The 19918-nt window shown below is 28.2% G+C and overlaps 1 protein-coding gene across 1 annotated transcript in view; it reads left to right on the top strand.

Moving 5' to 3' along the window:
• The window catches only part of LOC129960221 (uncharacterized), a 114886-nt gene extending 108151 nt beyond the window's left edge, over positions 1-6735 (top strand). Inside the window, exon 2 of the mRNA XM_056073470.1 lies at positions 3703-6735. Within this exon, the coding sequence (XP_055929445.1) occupies positions 3703-6192 (2490 nt within the window). The 3' untranslated portion in view covers positions 6193-6735. The remainder of the gene's footprint in view (positions 1-3702) is intronic.
• The last annotated feature ends 13183 nt before the right edge of the window (positions 6736-19918 follow it).

Genomic DNA, 19918 nt, shown 5'->3' with positions numbered 1-19918 from the left:
TATAAATATTAAATTATACATTAATATCGGTACTTCTGATAAACCCTTTCTCAGCATTTTGGGAGAGTTCTATTTCGATTCCTCTTATTATTCCTATTAAATTCGTGTTGCAATTTACAGTTTAACTTGAAAATTGTTGTGTAATATTATTTTGTTGACAATAATAAATATTACACTGAATAATTTTCGAATAATTGTGCTTATCAAGGATAAACGTGCTATTATTTAATAAGCATTAAAAAGTCATATTTTTGACAAAGACGGTGGTAACGGCGATTTTTTTTAGCTTTAAACTGCAGAATATTTTTAACTTATAGAATATTTTTTTTTAGTTTTGAAACCTTAGTAACAACTTTGTGCTAGTTATTTTTTCCTTTATTTTATATAATACGTATTCGCACAACACGGCATTTTTTAAAAATTCTTACAATCGCATTATACAAACAAGAACTTTATATCATCAACGTAAAAATAAATGAAATGAGGAAAAAGTATTAGTTGTATCAGTAACGTAAAAATATTCTAAAAATCTTTTCTTTTCCCGATACTACTCAGTAGTTTTTATCATTCAGAATACTTCTTTTGCAGTTATCAACTTGTTCAATTACCATTAGTACAAAGAATTCTGCAATTGGCCGTAAGAAATTGTTTTTGCTCCACTGACTACCATTTTAGCCAGCCTGACTGCAGCTGTTTCCTTATCATCTTCAGCATGGCTGCACAATATGGAACGAGGATGCTTTACCGTTTTCTTTATTACTTCAGCTGAAAAGCATATTATTAAAGAAAAGGAATTGGCAAATGGACAAGACACGCCTGCCCTTACAGATATCCATACACGTCCATACAGATATTCTAAATAGGAAAGATCAGATTTTAACAAGAGAAAAGAAATGGCTTCGGCAATTGAAACTGCAATTTGGAGATGATTTCCCTTTGCTGTGTAATGGGAAATCAGCTCCAGATTGCACATCTTTGAGATAAATGGGATGATTTAAAAAATAAACGTTTAGAAAATGTCATTGTTTTTAAATTAATAACAATCAGCTGTGAAATGAAACGATGCTGATTCAAGTCTATATCAAAAATACACATAGTTAGGTATAGTTTAAAATAATGAGCTTAAAGAAAAAAATTAATATTTGGTTGCCATTCGCAAAACAACATCTAATTGCTACAATGGATTAAAGAAATGACATCATATTCCATACCAAGGTTCATCTACAAATTTCATGAAAAAAAAATCTACCAAAATTTTACCAATGGTGACCACTTTTCGGTAGAAAATTGGTCGCCATTGGGTATTGGTTGCGAATATTTGACAGTGAAGTCTACTGAATATTTTTCAAAAAATATTCGGAAGACTTTCGCTACCCAAATATTATTTTCAAAAAAGTGACATTTATTAAGAAAGAAATTAAATTCTGAAATTCTATTTCCGTTAGTAGATATAATTGTCTTATCGTCCAACGCATGGATATACTTAAGAAAATGTTATGACTAATCAATTTTAATGAAAAATACACAGCGATAATCTAATAGTTGAGTTTGCTAGATTCAATGTGTGCACTTTCATATAATTTTCAAATATGAAATATAAAAATAATAAAATAAAAATATGTATTCTGATTTTCAAGTGAAATATGCTTAATTTTTTTATGAATTAATTAAAATGAAAATTACCTATGCAAAATTTGAAAAACATTTTTAATATTTTAATTTTTAATACCTTATATAAATGAAAAATATTAAAAATAAAACATCATTAACATTTCAAAATGAAAGACTAATATTTATTAGAAAATGAAAAGCGCTTTTTTTTTAAATACATAAAACATGAGATAAATTAAAGAACTGGTAGATATTTAAACCTGAAAAAAGAAAAAATTAAAAGATTAAATTTGAAAGCAAAGAATTTAAAATCTTTATTGCAATAATCCCAAATGAACTTTGCTGAAATCTTGCGAATTCTATGGGGAAAAAATGTTTCGTTAATTATTGATGCTCTGTAGATTCAAAATTATTTAGTGGTTGTAATTTAAATAAAATATCATCAGCACTATTCTTGTTTATATTTATGAATTTTAAATTCGCCGAATGAGGGAGATAGTTCTTAGGTAAATCAGAATCCATTTAGCTTTTACGTGCAAAAAGCAACAGGTTGTACTGTGGTTTCACTGACTTTAAAATCAAAAATAAATCCAAAAATTAAATATCAAATATACCTAAGAAAAATATCAATGATAAATAAAAGAATAAAATAAATTCATCTGTTGGTGTCTTAATTTTTTTTTTCTTTGATCTCCTAAAAGAAAAAAATGTACGTTATCCTTTAGCATGTTTAATAGATAAAGTCGAGCTCAAATTACCAATGACACCTGAAGAATTTTAACCTTAAAATGTTTTTAATTATTATCTATTTAAATAATATCTTTCGCTTAAGGAATACGCTATCCTATTGATTTAATTACGAAATCAATAGATCATATATATAACTTGAGGCATTATATATTATCTATTGATTATATATAATACCTCATATATAAATTATTATATATAAATTTACGCATATATAATACTTGAGGTATTATATATGTGTAAATTTTGTATCAAGTTATAACGTCTTTTAATGTTTTCATTTCAACATATAAGTTTGAAATGTAATAATTAATGCTCATATGACACATGGGAATAATGTTTGAGGTGGTAAATCCGATTAATTTAAGCATCATTATACAATATATCAAATGTTCTTATCTAATTTTAGCGAAATTAATTACCAAGGAAAAGTTTGTTTCTCAAATGTAGATGCTATAAAATTAATTACTGAGATGACTACTATTAATTACTTACTATGATTAATTACTTAGTGTCTGTACTATTACTGAGTAATTTTATTTTTAAAACGAACAACATTGTGTGTTCTCTTTTTTCTTCTTCTTGTTTTAATGACAAAAAATGTTAAACAAACTTATACATTCTTGCTTTTAGTTATATTTGCTGATCGTTGTTAACTCCAATCTTTTATATAAAATTCTGCATTGAAAATCTTAACGTTTATCCCATGAAACAGGGTGTGTTTCGGTATAGATAATTGAGAAAGCAACAGATAATTTTTGAAATAAAAATTCAACTTTAAGCTTCAACTTTTCAACTTTTTTTGCAATCTTTAATCAAGCACTAAATATGTTTACAAGAAGATGTAAATGAAAACTGTTCATGACCATTTCATTGATTTGAAACAGAATTAATTTATTTTATATTTTATTTTAGACTTATTTTTTATTTTAGACAGATAAACTATCCTTAAAATTGTTCATTAATCACTTTGAGCAGATTTAGCATTGCATAAAAAGTGTTGAGCAGATTTAGCATTGTATAAAAAGTGACAACAAAATATCCAAATCATGTTTTCTATCAGGAATATCACCATTTCTCTTATTAATACAGAAAATGTTCTATTTATTAATTTTCATATGGAACATTAAAATAGCTGTCCAATCTTATTTCTTGTAAATTTTAAACTGCACTTCCTTCTATTTGCATCCGAAAAAAAATTTTCAAAATGGATAAAACATTGTAGTCGGTGGTTATCTAAAATTAAATTTAAAAATGCACTTTTTATATTTTTAATGCTTTTTAAATGAAAGAGGGTTTTAGTTTTTGAAATCACTTAATATAATAATATTTTTTCTTTTATAGGTAATATTTCATTCTCAGGCAGATGATGACATCGCCACAGAGAAGAGATACGTTGCCGCACTTGCGAAAAATGACCGATTGCCAAAGTTCATAACTGCTCAGAAAAAAGATTCCAACGAAGTATCTCCTACAGAAGATTCATCTTCATATGGAAACAGTGAAATACAGATGGGATATCCAAATTTTATTCTTTCAGAGAATAAGAGAAACATCGGAGCGTTTTTTGAATCTCGAGGAAGGCCAAGTTTTGCATCAATCAATCGAAATGATCCCAGTGAATCCAGTGGAGACACTTCCAGTATGGAGGCAAAAAGAAACGTGGCGACATTAGCTCGACTTGGAAGATTAAATGCCATTCGATATGGACGGTTGCAGTCCAGACTAGTTGGTGCCAAAAGAATCAATAACGATCAAAATACTCTTGTCAAAGGAACCAATAATGAGGATAATGATATTGATATTATAGGTGAAATAGACTGTCATGATGGTGATGAGGAGCAAGTAGTTGAATTGACTCCGAATTGGCAGAAGAAACGCTATGTTGCAGCCTTAGCAAGGTCAGGTAGGCTACCCATATGGCACTCACAGAGGATGTGGGGTGCTGGTAAAAGGGATGATTCATATCCTTACGGAGACGACTCCAGATATAATGGCGACAATGATGAAATCGATAATACTATTGATGAAACAGCCAGTGTGACACCAAAGTACAAAAGGTGCAAGAAAGTCTATGGATTTGAACCACAGAAGCGCAATATTGCAGCGTTGGCTAAAAATGGCAGGCTACCTTTTAATGCTTACCAAGACGATAAGCGAAACATACAAGCAATGGCTCGGAATGGAAATTTACGTTTCCGCAGTAATCAAGATGAGAAACGCAATATACAGGCAATGGCCCGAAATGGAAATTTACGGTTCAATAGTAATCAAGATGATAAGCGAAATGTACAGGCCATGGCTCGCAATGGAAATTTACCTTTCCGTAGTAACCAAGATGAGAAACGCAATATACAGGCAATGGCCCGGAATGGAAATTTACGGTTCAATAGTAATCAAGATGATAAGCGAAATGTACAGGCCATGGCTCGCAATGGAAATTTACCTTTCCGTAGTAACCAAGATGAGAAACGCAATATACAGGCAATGGCCCGGAATGGAAATTTACGGTTCAATAGTAATCAAGATGATAAGCGAAATGTACAAGCCATGGCTCGGAATGGAAAACTACCTTCCTATAGCAGTGTAGATGAAAAACGAAATGTTCAAGCAATGGCTCGAAACGGAAAGCTGCCTTCCTCCGCTTCCCAAGCTGATAAAAGGAATATACAGGCTATGGCTCGAAATGGTAAACTGCCTTCCTTCAATTATCAAGATGGCAAAAGAAATGTACAGGCTATGGCTCGAAATGGTAAACTTCCTTCCTTCAGTTATCAAGATGGCAAAAGAAATGTACAGGCTTTGGCTAGAAACGGAAACTTGCCTTTTACAAAAAATCAAGATGAAAAACGTAACATTCAGTCCATGGCTCGAAAGGGATTACTATCCTCCTTTAGTGCTCAAGATGGAAAGCGAAATGTACAAGCTATGGCTCGAAATGGATATCTGCCTTTCACTAAGACCGAAGAGGACAAACGCAATATACAATCCATGGCTCGAAATGGATATCTGCTTTTCACTAAGACCGAAGAGGACAAACGAAATATACAATCCATGGCTCGAAATGGACATCTGCCTTTCACTAAGACCGAAGAGGACAAACGCAATATACAATCCTTGGCTCGAAATGGATATCTGCCTTTCACTAAGACCGAAGAGGATAAACGCAATATACAATCCATGGCTCGAAATGGATATCTGCCTTTCACTAAGACCGAAGAGGACAAACGAAATATACAATCCTTGGCTCGAAATGGATATCTGCCTTTCACTAAGACCGAAGATGATAAACGCAATATACAGTCCATGGCACGAAATGGGAAGCTGCTCTACAATAGCTATGGCAATGAAAAACGCAATATACAGGCTATGGCTAGAAGTGGAAAATTGCTCTTCAGTTCGTATCCGAATGGTAAACGGAGTGAAGAAGATTCTGAATGGGATGAAAGCGTAGCAGAAGGCGATTTTCATGAGGATAAACGCAACCTTGCTGCTTTAGCTCGAAAAGGTAAATTGCCATTCAGCAATATGAAGAGAAATTTAGCTGCAATGGCTCGAAACGGAAAACTTCCTTTCAACAACTATCCAAACATGAAACGAGAAGATGATGAATCGATATGGGAAGATAACACATCTTCAAGTGAAATGCAAGAAGATAAAAGAAATATCGCAGCATTGGCTCGGAATGGAAAATTGCCGGGACAAAGTTATCGAGAAAATAAACGCAACATTGCTGCTTTGGCTCGTAATGGGAAGTTACCGGCTTTTAACGAAGATGGTAAACGCAACATAGGATCTTTAGCACGGAAAGGAATGCTTCCAGTTTCAATATAACGATCATACTCTCTTCATCCAATTGAATCTTAATTCTTTATAAAACATAAATGTTCCTCAGTTTGCTCGTGTTAAGTCAAGTGTGTTATTATTTTATCTATTGCTTCTGTTAAAAATGACAGCTGAATAGTGACGCATACATTCCAAATTCCTGTACTGTCAAAGAAAATCGGGACACTTGAATGTTTTAGAACATGATAGAAACCAAAAATTGTAATTTTAAAATATATTTGAAGTCTTTGTGAAGGCACTGTATTTAAATTCACATCAAAACTCCTAAATTACCTAACAGTGTAATTTCATATTCTTCAAGTGAAAACTTTTCACAAAATTTTATTTTCAAACAAATTACCTTTGTCGGAATCATCTTACATATCATGGTTGACGACTTCAACTAGTTTCGTGGATAAAGTACACCACTCCGGAAAGTCGCAATTCTTTATGATTATTAATAGAATACATGTTCTTACGAATACTTCTGAAGTATATCATGTTGCTGTATCTTTCACTGTTTATCCATATGAAGTAAAAATAAAGAAAAGCAACCAGCAGTTCTTTCATATGTGTTCGAGTAAATAAACCAAAAAGTAACTAAAATTGTTTGAAAACTCTTGCGTTTTTTGAAAAAAAAATTACTAATTCACAGGTTTCAACAAAACTAATTACATACATTCAATAATTATTGTAACTCTAATCTTTTTTTAAATTATAGCGAGAGTTTTAAAGATATATTAAAATGACTCAGTCTATAATATTCTAATTAAATCCAATTTATATACAAAAATTAAAGACAAAAATTTTATTATTAATATCATTCTTTATAATTAGATTAACAAATCATATACAGGGCAGTTCATATGATTTTAAACAGTTGTCAAATGGCGAAAATGAACACTTTATTTGCATCTCAATACATTTGCACCAACGCTAGAATACTATTTCGTCTATAACGAATCACAGCGGCGAAAGTCCGAAAATATCATCTGAAGAAAATGCATTTCAAACATCATTCTTTCCTTATAGCTGAGAGGCAAGGAGTTTATATATCTTTTTGTCTGATTGGTGTGTGAAAATATATTCATTTAATTTTCATTTCATTCAATAACCTTCATTTTTAGATTCATCTGACATCTGACAATAGAAAAATCGATTTTGGGGATAGAGGGAGTTGTGTCACTATGATTCTCATAAGGTGATTTGATACACAAAACAATTCATATTCTAGACCGAAATACAATCCATATTGTACACCGACATACAATCCATATTGTACACCGAAATACAATCCATATTGTACACCGACATACAATCCATATTGTACACCGACATACAATCCATATTCTACACCGAAATACAATCCATATTGTACACCGACATACAATCCATATTCTACACCGAAATACAATCCATATTGTACACCGACATACAATCCATATTGTACACCGACATACAATCCATATTCTACACCGAAATACAATCCATATTGTACACCGACATACAATCCATATTCTACACCGACATACAAACCAAAATCCTGATGGTAATGAATCTCAAACCAGAGATTTTAAAATGAGAAAGCTCAAATTTCCGAATCCGTTCATCGGGATCCCTTTTAAATAGGGGAATAACTTATATCAGAATGCGAAAAAGCGTAACTAACACTAGGGTTTCCTTAATGATCTTGAAATCTACTCTATGATCTAGCTGAGCTAGCTAATATCATCATACAAGGAAAAATAACAGCTAAAGAAAAGACAATAGTTTATATAGATTATATAAATAATGTAAAATTAATAATGAATGTTAAAATTTATTCGAAATTTTGAAAGCAGCATCATAGCATGTTGAAGTCTTAATCATTGATTAAGAAGTATTACTTCATTATCCCATGGCTGGCTTTTAACTGATTGTTGTAACATAATCATTTTAGGTTCTGACGCAATAAAACTCCAATCAATATTCCGACAGTTGGAGTAAGGTAATGACACGACTTTTTAATATGTTTGAATAAAACAAAACTACCTCTGATATTATAAATCCTTTTTTTCTAAACAATTGGTTGGTTTTAACTGTTTAGTCTGATTTTTAATTCTATCTATTTTAACATTACGTATATAATCTTATGAACTGGAAAAAGAAAATATGGAATTCAAACAAATTTTGACACTGAAATACAGACTATTTGTTCACTGAAATTTCATCATTAATATTAAATGATATGCCATGTCAAACGTTATAGTTAAAAAAACAAGTACAATTTTATTAATTATTGTTAATTTTGTAGAACCAAATTTATATTCCATAAAATTAAATTAAAAATATACCTAACTTTAAAAAAATCCATAACTTTCACCTTTTTACATCACTCTACCATTTCTAGAGATCATTGTCTTCTATCAACATTTTTAATTTATCTAAATTGACTTCATTAATATGATATATAAATGAAATTAATCATACCGCACATGAATACTAAGGACTTACGAAAATATATAAACGATATACAATATTTTGAGCTCAGAAAGCAAGAATGCATTGAATAAACTCTATAAAAAACAGTTATTAAAAACGCACTTTTATACATATACGAAAAATCATATATTTTTTTAATTATTGTTTCCATTTTAGACTTTAGTTTATAGTTCAATATTATGAATACAAATATTATGAAATCATCGAAGTAATTGCTCTCTAGAACTCGTTACCAGGTGGTACAAATTACACGAATTAAAATTTATTTTAATTAATAGATTAATTGATACTGAAATTATGAAATTTTTTTAAAAAAATGAAGTCACATCGAGAATGCACAACTGTACAAAATTTCAAACCTCTAGCGTATCAGAAAATGAATAAAAAATCGATTACAAAAATCGCTTCATTCCTAGCATGATACAAGTCAAATTAAGTAAAAGTGTGTGGAAAATAAATATGTGATATAAAAAGATAAACAAAAGAAAAACAGACCCAGATATTTCATTTTATAGGAAACAAAGATGTGAAGATATAAATTCATTGCATCATACAAGAATTACTAAAATAAATGTTTAAAATCGACTTGAGAAAATGTGTAATTCGTTTTGATATTTTCTAATTTTGAAAAATTTATAAGTAAATAATTACTTATCATGAAAAACTTAAATTAAGTTCATATCATTTTTTACATACTTAAATTTATCAACTATGTTGTACGTAATAAAATCTAAATGCTACTTTCTTGCATTTGCGCTTATTGCACAAATTTAACTAGCTTGGATAGATCACTCAAAAATATGCAACTTATTAGAAAGCAGAACTTCAGCAAAAATTGAATGCATATACACTTATATATACTAATTATTTAAATTCACTTAAATGTTCATCTGTATACTTGCAACAACTTGCATATTTAATGCAACTTGTTTGAAAGCTGAAAGGCAATTTTAATTTACAATATGTTGTAGAATATTGATAAGGAAACTCATTTATTTTCGATGATTTTTTGGTAAACCATAATCGATCGTCAAATGAAAAAAGATTTAATTGTTAGGGAAGATTAAATAAAAAGCCCGTATATATTTAAATAAAAAGTAAGTATATAAAAAAGGAAAAAATAATCACAAAAGTAAGTTAAGTATACAAAAGGAAAAGTAAATATTACACACACGAGTTTAAAGAAAAAGTAAGCATAAAACGTGAAATATGCAAATACTCATCAAACAATAATACAATTTATATTTTATTTTTCAAGCATTATTTCAAAAACTAATTAACACCAAATTTTATCAGAAATATCTTTCCGAAAATTGGCTAATAATGGACACATAATTTTAATTAGAATAATATAATGCTCTAGAGAGAAATATTTAGTTCATGACCGAATTCAGAAAAATCTCTTTTTCTGAGAATAAGATTGCAATCACCACTGATTGCTGTCTACACCGATCTGCACTAAGTTTTATCAGAAATGTTTTTTTTTTCAAAAATTGAGAAATGAGAATTTGAAGTTAAATGGAATAAAGATATGAATCGGAGAAAAATATTTAGTTCATGATCTGATTCCAAATCATTTCTTCTTCTAAGAAATTTTGTTTTAATTATCGTTGACTGTTTCCGCTAAAATAATTTCACTGTTAACATTCCTTTTTAGCAATGAACTTTTTATTCAAATTTTTACTCACTAGAAACAAAAAGATGTTTAATCTGGTCTCTGCACATGTTTCTAAAAAAATGTGTTGAAGACTAAAGATTGAGAATCTTTCGAGCTTCTGCAGAAGGTTCGGAAGAAGAAAATTTACGACGTCTCTTTTGCGTCGATTTCAAGTCGTAACTCAAAACTATAACGTAGAAAGCATTTGGCAAAGCAGCAGGAATATTTTCTGAGTAATAAATTCAGCGATACCCCACTTCACAAATTTCAAAATAAATATTTTATAAAAGCATTTTGCAACAGAAAACGGAAGCTTCACTGCCATCTCTTAAATCATTAAAATGAATTTTTATGACTCAACAACAAATGGTACACCACGTGTGACCCTATTGAAAATGAAACGGTTAATATAGGCAAGGAAAAATTCTTTAAATAACTCCTAAATTAAAAAGCAAAATAAGACGGAGCACTTTTTTTTCTGGTTTCGTATTGAATTTATTGGATTTTGCTAAAAGTAAGAAATACGAAGCAAGTATTTCGTAACAAAGAATTTTGCCGCTTTTAAAAACAAAGTCGTTGATGAAACCTTTTGTTTCGACCTAAACGAAAAATTTAAAAACAATTCACTATAGTATTTTCTGACTATGAGTGAGTCTAAAAATATAAATGATACATCATCTTAAATTTATAAACCTTTATAATTAAAAAAATTCTTATATATGGTGATCCAAAAGGAAATGAAGAAAATTATTTGGTGTAATTTACTAAGAGAGGATAGAAATGAAGGAAATAAAATATGTTCTTCTCTATCATAATTTTGTGAATTGCAATTGGTACAAACTGTTAGATTGAACTGCTATATATCAGCAATAAAAATAAAATCAAATTTTTTATTTTTTTATTTTAAAAATAGTTCAAGGATTAAACTTACCCATGAAGCATATTTGATAGTAAATAATTAAACAGTCAATCGACACTTATATCATTAAATTCTTATAAAATAAAAATTAAAAAAACAAATTAAAAATAATTCATAATTCGAGTAAGTGCTATCAATATTTTCATCAGAGATTTTAATTCAATAATCGTTTGAACAATATTTTAAGGAATAGATTATAGAATATAGGGATTTTGAAATATATTGCTTAGTCCAATTCTTCCACACCACTTTACAAAAGAGACAAAACATCAGTACGATTTAAAACGTTTTATTAAATACCCTAATTATCAAATTAATTTAAATATCACAATTAACTGATTAATCATTTGTAGTTTCGCTCCAAAATGGATTTATGAAAAAACATTTTGAGGAGAAAAGGAAATTTCCTGAGTCATAATGATTCAAGCTCAGACTATAAAACAATTATTCATAAATATTAGCATGCTTTTTGAAATTTTTCTTTAAAATAATTTCATCACAAAGGTTAAACGCAGAATTACTTCAATAAGCTTACCTATCTAAACTACGTTACTCTCCTACCAGAAGAGTTATAATTTTTTTTCAAACGCATTTGGTAATTAAACATTTTTGCTTTTATTAATATATTCTTTCATTGTTAAAGGCTTAAAGTAGATGAAAAATTATTCGAATTATTTCTTTCACTTTATCTTATAAGCTGCCTAAAATCTGTTGAATTGTGTGCCTAAACCAGTTTGACCTTTACAGGACTCATATATGCATGCATATCTTAAAATACATTTTCCGAAATTACAGTTAATAAATTTAGATTATAAGTATTATACCAATATTTAGTATTTTAAATTAAAGTTTCAATATTTAAAACAAGTTTTTAAATTTTTCCAAATCTAATATTTATAACATCTTCAGTATTCAAAAATATTGCCTTCATGTAGTATTAGCAGTTGATATACTCAAGTGTTATTAAATTAAATGCCAAAAAGGCATATATATTTGTTTTTACATATAATATATTATCAGAATTATTAGTTAGGTAATTATGATTACTTACATTTAATTATTTAGTATAAATTGAAACTTATAAAAAACATATTGTGCGTAAATGTGAAAATTTTGGATTAATGCTACAAATACTAAAAGGCATATCTAATAAATGACCAACTGGCCGATTCAGCATACCAATTTCTGTCGGAATAAATGGCTGTCAGCTAAATGTCTACGAAAAAAGATTTATTGCATGAATACGTGTTCAGGAAATTACAGTATTGGAATATCTTCAAAATATCTGCAGCTTAATTTCAATTCAATAAAAAATCATTTTCGGTTCTAATAATTTAAAAACAAAATAATAAAAAATGCTAAGCACAGTGTATTTGCTAGTTAGTTTTCAGATTTTTTTAATGTATTTAAATATGTAAATCCAAAATTAAAAATTTTTTAATTAAAATTTAGAAAAATAGAAGCAAATTTTTCTATAATTCCTTTTAATTAACGAAGAGATGCTAATTAAAATTTTGTTTAGTATTTAAGTTACTGTTATTACAAGCGGGAAAATAAGTAGATTAAATTACCATAAATTAGACATGTTAACCAAAATTATAAAACCAAATTTTTTTAATTATTTAAGAAATGCCTTTCACTATTAAATATTGTATGAACATAAGCAAGCATTTGAGCATTGAGTGTGAAGCATTTGAATACGAGCACAAGCTCAAAACATTTCTTTGCATTCTTTTTGCGCAACTAAAAACAAAAAGTAAAATTAAAGGTATGTAAGTTACAAAATTTGCAATAAATTTGATATTAAAGAAAATGTGAGCAATTTTTAAAAAAGGCCGTTTTGTCGAAAGGTACTGATTTAGATTTTTGAAATTTTAGAAAAAGGTTTTAAAAATCCTTTCCCCCCCCCTTTAAAACCTTTTTAAGAAAGGATTGTTTTAGAATCATTATTTTGTAATTTAAATTTAATTTACCAAAGCAATTTTTTCAATGTACAAAGGGAAAAAAACTAAATAACAAGATTCATTTTTGTCTGTATATACAACAATACGATCATCCCCCTATAATTATGGATACATATGTACCCGGATGTACCTTTTTGACGTTTCTGATGAGTTGGTGGCTGACCTTCGACCTAAGACACACAAGCGCATTTATTTAAAGGGGGAAAAGTAAGGAACGGAATGAAAGTCTCAAAAAAAAAAAAAAAAAAAACGTAGGTCGTAATAAAAGCGATCATTGTGGCGTCTTGTAGCACTCCTATATAGTCATCTAATGCCCCATAGTGCGTAATTCCTCAATTGGCTTCTTGTCGAAGCCAGAGAATTAAGCAGATATCTTATAACTCTACGATGTTAATGCAATATGTACAGAAATAATTTCATTAATCTTTAATTTCAAACCCTATCAGAGTTGCAGTTATCTGACATAATCGACGATTATCGATGACGGAGGATTGAAAATGTCTGATAGAGGGTAAACAACAACAACAAAAAAAGGAACACTATTTACTTGAAATATCCTACAGTGAATTAAACTTTATACACGTTATGACATACTATTTTTCAAGATAAAAGATAAATTATGAGTTTAATTAACACGCTAAATATCTATAACTATATTTAAAAAGTAAAATACCCTTAAACTGAATTTGTACTGACAAAACGAATAAGAGCTTTTTTAAAAAGATGCGTGAAGTTTCCATGCAGGTCAATGTTTTATTATTGCTATATAACGCTCCTCATGGAAATTTCCACGACCCTATTTTAGCCTTCTTATTGATGTTCAATGTACTTTTCGGTTGCTTGTATGGTATTTTATCCATCCTTATGAGTTAATTCAGCGTCACTTTCCTTGAATGGCTGTTCTTCAAGCTCATAAATAGTAAAAATGATCCCCTCTTCATAACAAACAGTCGTATAAGAAAAGACAATTGAAGCTGTGTCTGATTAAAATGCAAAAACCATTCTTCCCATAAAAAAATTTTGTACAAGAAAATACAACTAAATCTTTGTCTGATTAAAATGTAAAAACATGTATGAAAAATGTACAAATCAGTCACTTCCCATAACAAACAGTGATATAAAAAATACAACCAAAGCACTGCCTGATTAAAATGCGAAAAAAAAAAAGTTCTCTTCACATAAAAAACAGTTATATAGGATAATACAATTGATATTCTGTTAGATTAAAATGCTTAAACATGCATGAAAAATGTAAAAACTATTCTCTTCCCATAAACAGTCCAATAAGAAAACACATCTGAAGCTTAGTGTGATTAAAATACAGAAACATGCATGAAATATGAACGAAAGATTCATTGCCAAAACAAGTCAGTGACCTTGGAATCACCAACAATTTTTACATCCGACATTGCTGTCGTACAATTGGCAATGTTAACTTCCCTACTTGACTATCTCCTCGCCGCATATTTAAAACGACAGAGTATAATTTTCGATTTAAGATTTTTAATGTGGTTAAAATGTCATGTCAGATAACAACATATAATTACTGTATAAATATACAAGTGCGTTTGGCTTACGGAAAGAAATAAAAGTAATAAAATAAAATTACATATAACACTTCATACACTGAAAGGTGTTGATACGAAATTCGCAAACCCTTTAAATCGTTAAACATTAACACATATAAGAATACTAACTAAAGAAAATCTTAAAACGTCAAAAGAAATGTAAAATTTGAAATTTATGTATAAAAACAGTTCAATTTCAAAAATCTTGAAGAGGATATTATTTATTGTGTATGCATGTGTGACTGCTTACATTAATCTCATGAAATTCACAAGAAATCTTTCCAAAATTCAACTTCTAAGTCAACATTATTTAATGATATCACTTCGAACAAAATACAATCTGATATTCCTCCTCGTCATCATATTGTAAGACGAGTTAAAAACGAGTAATCTACAATTAGTTGTAGCTCTGATGAATATCGATAATAAGCCTTTAAAGGGAGAAAAATTCAACTTTTGATGACTAAATTAATTTTATTTCTGTAAAAGGCGAAAAAAAGCTTTAATTAACTATTTTTTATAGAAAATAAAGAAAAATTCAACTATCACTGACTAATTCTTGTCTTCTGCAAAACACTACTTCTACCCCCCCCCCCCCTTTTGCAGAATGTTTGCTTGATTGTATTTAGAAAAGCAAGTTTCACAGTCTCACGCTAATTATTTGCGTGAGACTCAAAGCTCAATTAAGATGAAATTATTTTGCGTAATTCTTCTTATATTTCCTCTTTATATTCCTCTTTTTCCTCTTATTAAAAAATATGATTTCTTTATTTTTTGTATGAGGAATTAAAAATGGCTAATCAGTATCTACACGAAATTATAATAGATACACCTTCCTCAGGGAGATCTCTAGACAAAAATATTCTTTCTCATTTTAAGAATAGACTAATTTTTGTATGTAGAAAAAATGCTGGAATTTTGTTTCCTTAATATTTAACCTGAATATTAAAATCAAAACACCTAAAAATGATGGAAGTAAAATTCAAATAAAGGATTAAGATTTTTAGAAGCAATTCCTTAGATCAATCAGTCAGGCGACGAGATCCTTCTTTCATGCATCTGACAACGAGCTTCGGAAACCATAATTACAGAGTAAAAACAGCTTATTTGGAAAAATTTTTACAAATTTTATACCAGACTTCAACTGAATGTGATGAATCAAAAATTATCTTGAATGATGGAAAGTAACATACAAACAATTTATATCGAATCTCTTACTCGTTTTATAAAGTTTAGTGCAATTTTTTAATTTCGGGCTCTAAATTTTTATGTTTAAGGAACTGTTGGAATATATTCATGTTTAAAGAAATTGAAGAGATTTATAATTATTTTTAAAAAATGTAGTGCTTGAAAAGAATGTTTGATGTTTCCGAGAATACCGGTCGAAAAAATCTAAAAGATTAATGTTGAGGAAAACATCAGCCACTAGGATAATTCAGACAAAGCAAAAATTAAATCAAAACAATTCTAAAAACGCACAGGGTTTTCTTTTTTCTTTTTTTTCTGTTTGTAATAGAGACGTAGCACAATATCGTAAATCCAAAAGTCAGTCTAGTCTGCATTGGAAAAATATCTGAATATGCAAAAAATGGAATGAAATGCAAGAAGTTCTACAGTGTTCAAAATTCTGAAAATTTATGCTATGAAATGAAACCGAAAACAAATTTTTCTATGTATTCTTTTTAATTTTATGCCTTTCAGATGCTTTGAGAGAAAAAAAAAAAAAAGTGGGAAATTGCAACTTTGTAAAAAAAGGGGGGGGGAGAAAACATCGCATTTTTTTAGAAGAAGAAACATGAAAAAATGTTTTTTAATTTTTTTAATATTCATAACCACATTACAAGTACACATCTTTTCCAATTTTTTAAAAAGGAGCGATGCTATCGTTTGAAAAATGTGCAACCTTTGACAACGAAACTTTGGTGAGGAGAGGGGAAATTTCTTTAAGAATTTTCCATTAAAGTAGCCCCAAAATGCTCACATAAATTAGAAATGGTTATCCCTTGTCATAAACTAATCAACCTTATTTTTTAAAAAATATTTGATAATATTGCAGAAAAACTGGAGTTCATTTGTATATGCTAAGCTGTTGAAAATACTTTTCGTAGAATTCTTACTTTTGAGTGCTTAAAATGGCATAACTTTATTAAACAAAAAAATATTGGAATTAATTTGCAAATAAGTTGATTAAAAGCGTTTTAGATTTACTAAATTTTAGTATGTGGATTTTATCCCCACTTTATGAATATTTCACATATGTACTATATCAGTATTAATGAATTATATTTTCTTCATTATTGAAAGCGTTATATTTCCAAGCCTCATGCACGCATGAAAAGTTACTATTTACCTAAGGCATAAATTCATTATTTATTTAAGACCAAAAGTGTTTTTGTGCAACCACAAATGCTTTCGTTTTTGTTTGGTTTTTTTCATTTAAATTCTTCTATACGTAAAGATACCTTCAACAGAAGGTAAAATTATTTTGTAATTATAATGCTGAAGAAAGATTTAACGATCAATTCGACTTTAATCAAACGGCTTTAATCACAAGTGCCATTACCCTATAATACTATAATATTTATAATGTTTCTCTTTTTCGCGAACACAAATATTTGCCATACTCATTAATTTTTTAAAATCTTTTGGAGCTATTTTCTGCATTGCAGTTTTTTTTTTTTTTTTTTTTTTTTTAACTTGGCCTTCTTTGTGATTAAAAATTACTTTAAAATTGCAATTACTTGATTTTTAGATGAAAAGTCCTTTTTCAAATATTGCAGCTTCATTCAAAATCCAATTTTTGGGAATATAGCTTACTCGGTTCCTCTAGACGATATTGATTTCGATGTTATGGCCGAACGATATCCAAAGCAACCATCCTTATTAGATGACATTTCGCTTATGTAATTTGTTTCGAAACTCTAAGTAAATGGTTTAAGTAACAGTTAATATACTAGAACAAATGCACTTCGATTTCTGAAACATAATGATGCTATAGTTAAACCAACGGTTAAGATTGCAGATGTCTTGTTATATGAAAGAACATTTTATGTAACGTAATACGAAATACATATTTCTAGAATATGTATTAATATAAAGTTTCATGGATGAATGATTTAATCAATCATTGTTCTAAAATATTTTTGCACACTTTTATTTCATTTGAATTGTTTCAAATTTGAAAGGATGTGATTTTATTATCAGAGTTTTATTCACTTCCTGATGTGCTCAAGTTTTGATACTTTGTTTGCTTTTTTTCGATGTTAATACATGTTTTTATTATTTTCGGGGCTCAGTTATCAATGAATCGTTTAATTTAGTTAAATTTAAATAGAATGGTTTTCACAAATTTAGGACTGGCTACTTTTCATATAAAGACATTGAGTTTTCTAGCTCTTCAAAATTCTTAAACTTGCCAACAATTCAAAAGAAATAAAATAATATATTTAATTAATTTTAATGATTGTATTAATTTAAGGATTGCATATTTAATTAATGTATTTTAATTATTGTAATTTTAATGATTGTAATTGTTTTAAAGATTTAATGATTGTAATTAATTTTAATGATTTCATTTTAATGATTGTTAATTTTAATGATTTAATGATTTAATAATTTTAATGATTGTAATTGTTTTAAAGATTTAATGATTGTAATTAATTTTAATGATTTCATTTTAATGATTGTTAATTTTAATGATTTAATGATTTAATAATTTTAATTATTGTAATGTTTAACGATTGTATTAATTTTAATGATTGCATATAATAATTTTTAATGAATTTTCTTTTTTGTGATATTCATCAACGCGTAATTTTTTTTATTATTGTTTTCAATGCATCACTTTTAAGATTTTGTTTTGAGCTTCGCATTCTTGCTAAAAACAAATTATATTCTAATACAGAAACAAACGCATGTTTTTAAAACCTTTTTTTAATTTCATTGTATAGCTTTTAATTTTTAAAATATTTTATAATTCATCATCATAAATATTAAGGAGTCTTGTAATCAATTTTCTGTAAAATTTACTAACAAAGATCTTTCTTATATGATCTAAATATTTTATTAATATTATTCGATTTATTAACTGATATTGAGTTCTAAAAATATTATACTATTAAATTATCATCTTGCACATATGACTGTACAAAATTTTAAATCTCCAATATATTCAGAAGGGAGTGGAAAACATATCACAAAACTCCAACTTTACAAATATGAAAGAAATCAATTTAAATAAAAGTGTGAAAAATTAATTGAAAAATATTAACTATAATGGTAACACTAACATTGATTTCTATTTCTTCTACTTACCACTGTGCTGATGCGAGATCGAATATCAAGGTTTTGACTTTGGGATCGTAATGTTGCAGGTATCAAAACCGATTTGTAATTGTCTGTCTGTTTCTAAGTGAGTTAAGTGAATACTAAATATTATAACGGGAATCAAAAAAAGACCTTCTACTGGTATAGTACTAAAGGATATTTTCACGGGAATTTCGTTCATTGTTGGACAATGGTCCCAGAGAAGCAATCTTGCTTCTTCAAAAAGGGCCATTAAAATGTTGTTATTTTTCTAAGATATGTCTTCCTAAATACCAAATATTCCTCTTGTCGCTTATTTTTAAGATAAATTAAGCTGAAATTAATTCTTGGACAAATTTTAGGAGATTTTATCATCTTATTAGGTAGAATTCATATTTTCGAGAAGGAAGTTTAAAAATTGATATAAAACATGACATTTATAAATTAAAATAGCATTAATAAATATTAAAATGCAAGTAATAAATATAAATAAATTTATAATTAGCATATAGTATTTGATAGCAAATTATTTATAGAAATAATAATTTAATTAAAATGATAAATAAGTAAAAAATTATAATTAATCAATAAATATTAATCAATTTATTATTAGCAATAATTGTTTAATAACAAACAGATAATAATTAAAATAATAATTAAAAATGATGAAATTAACAATACATCATAATTAATATGCAGTGATTAACTCACAAACAGTAAATAAAACTGATAAATTTGCAAATAGTAAATTATATTAAATTTAGAAATAATAAATTACTTATAATGAAAATAATTTTATAATTATTGAATACTCCAACAATCCATTGAGAGAAATTCTAAT

Source organism: Argiope bruennichi, chromosome X2 (assembly GCF_947563725.1).
Source record: "Argiope bruennichi chromosome X2, qqArgBrue1.1, whole genome shotgun sequence".
NCBI lineage: Eukaryota > Metazoa > Arthropoda > Arachnida > Araneae > Araneidae > Argiope > Argiope bruennichi.
Note: the sequence above shows the minus strand (reverse complement) of the source record. Positions and strands in the feature narration are given on the sequence as shown.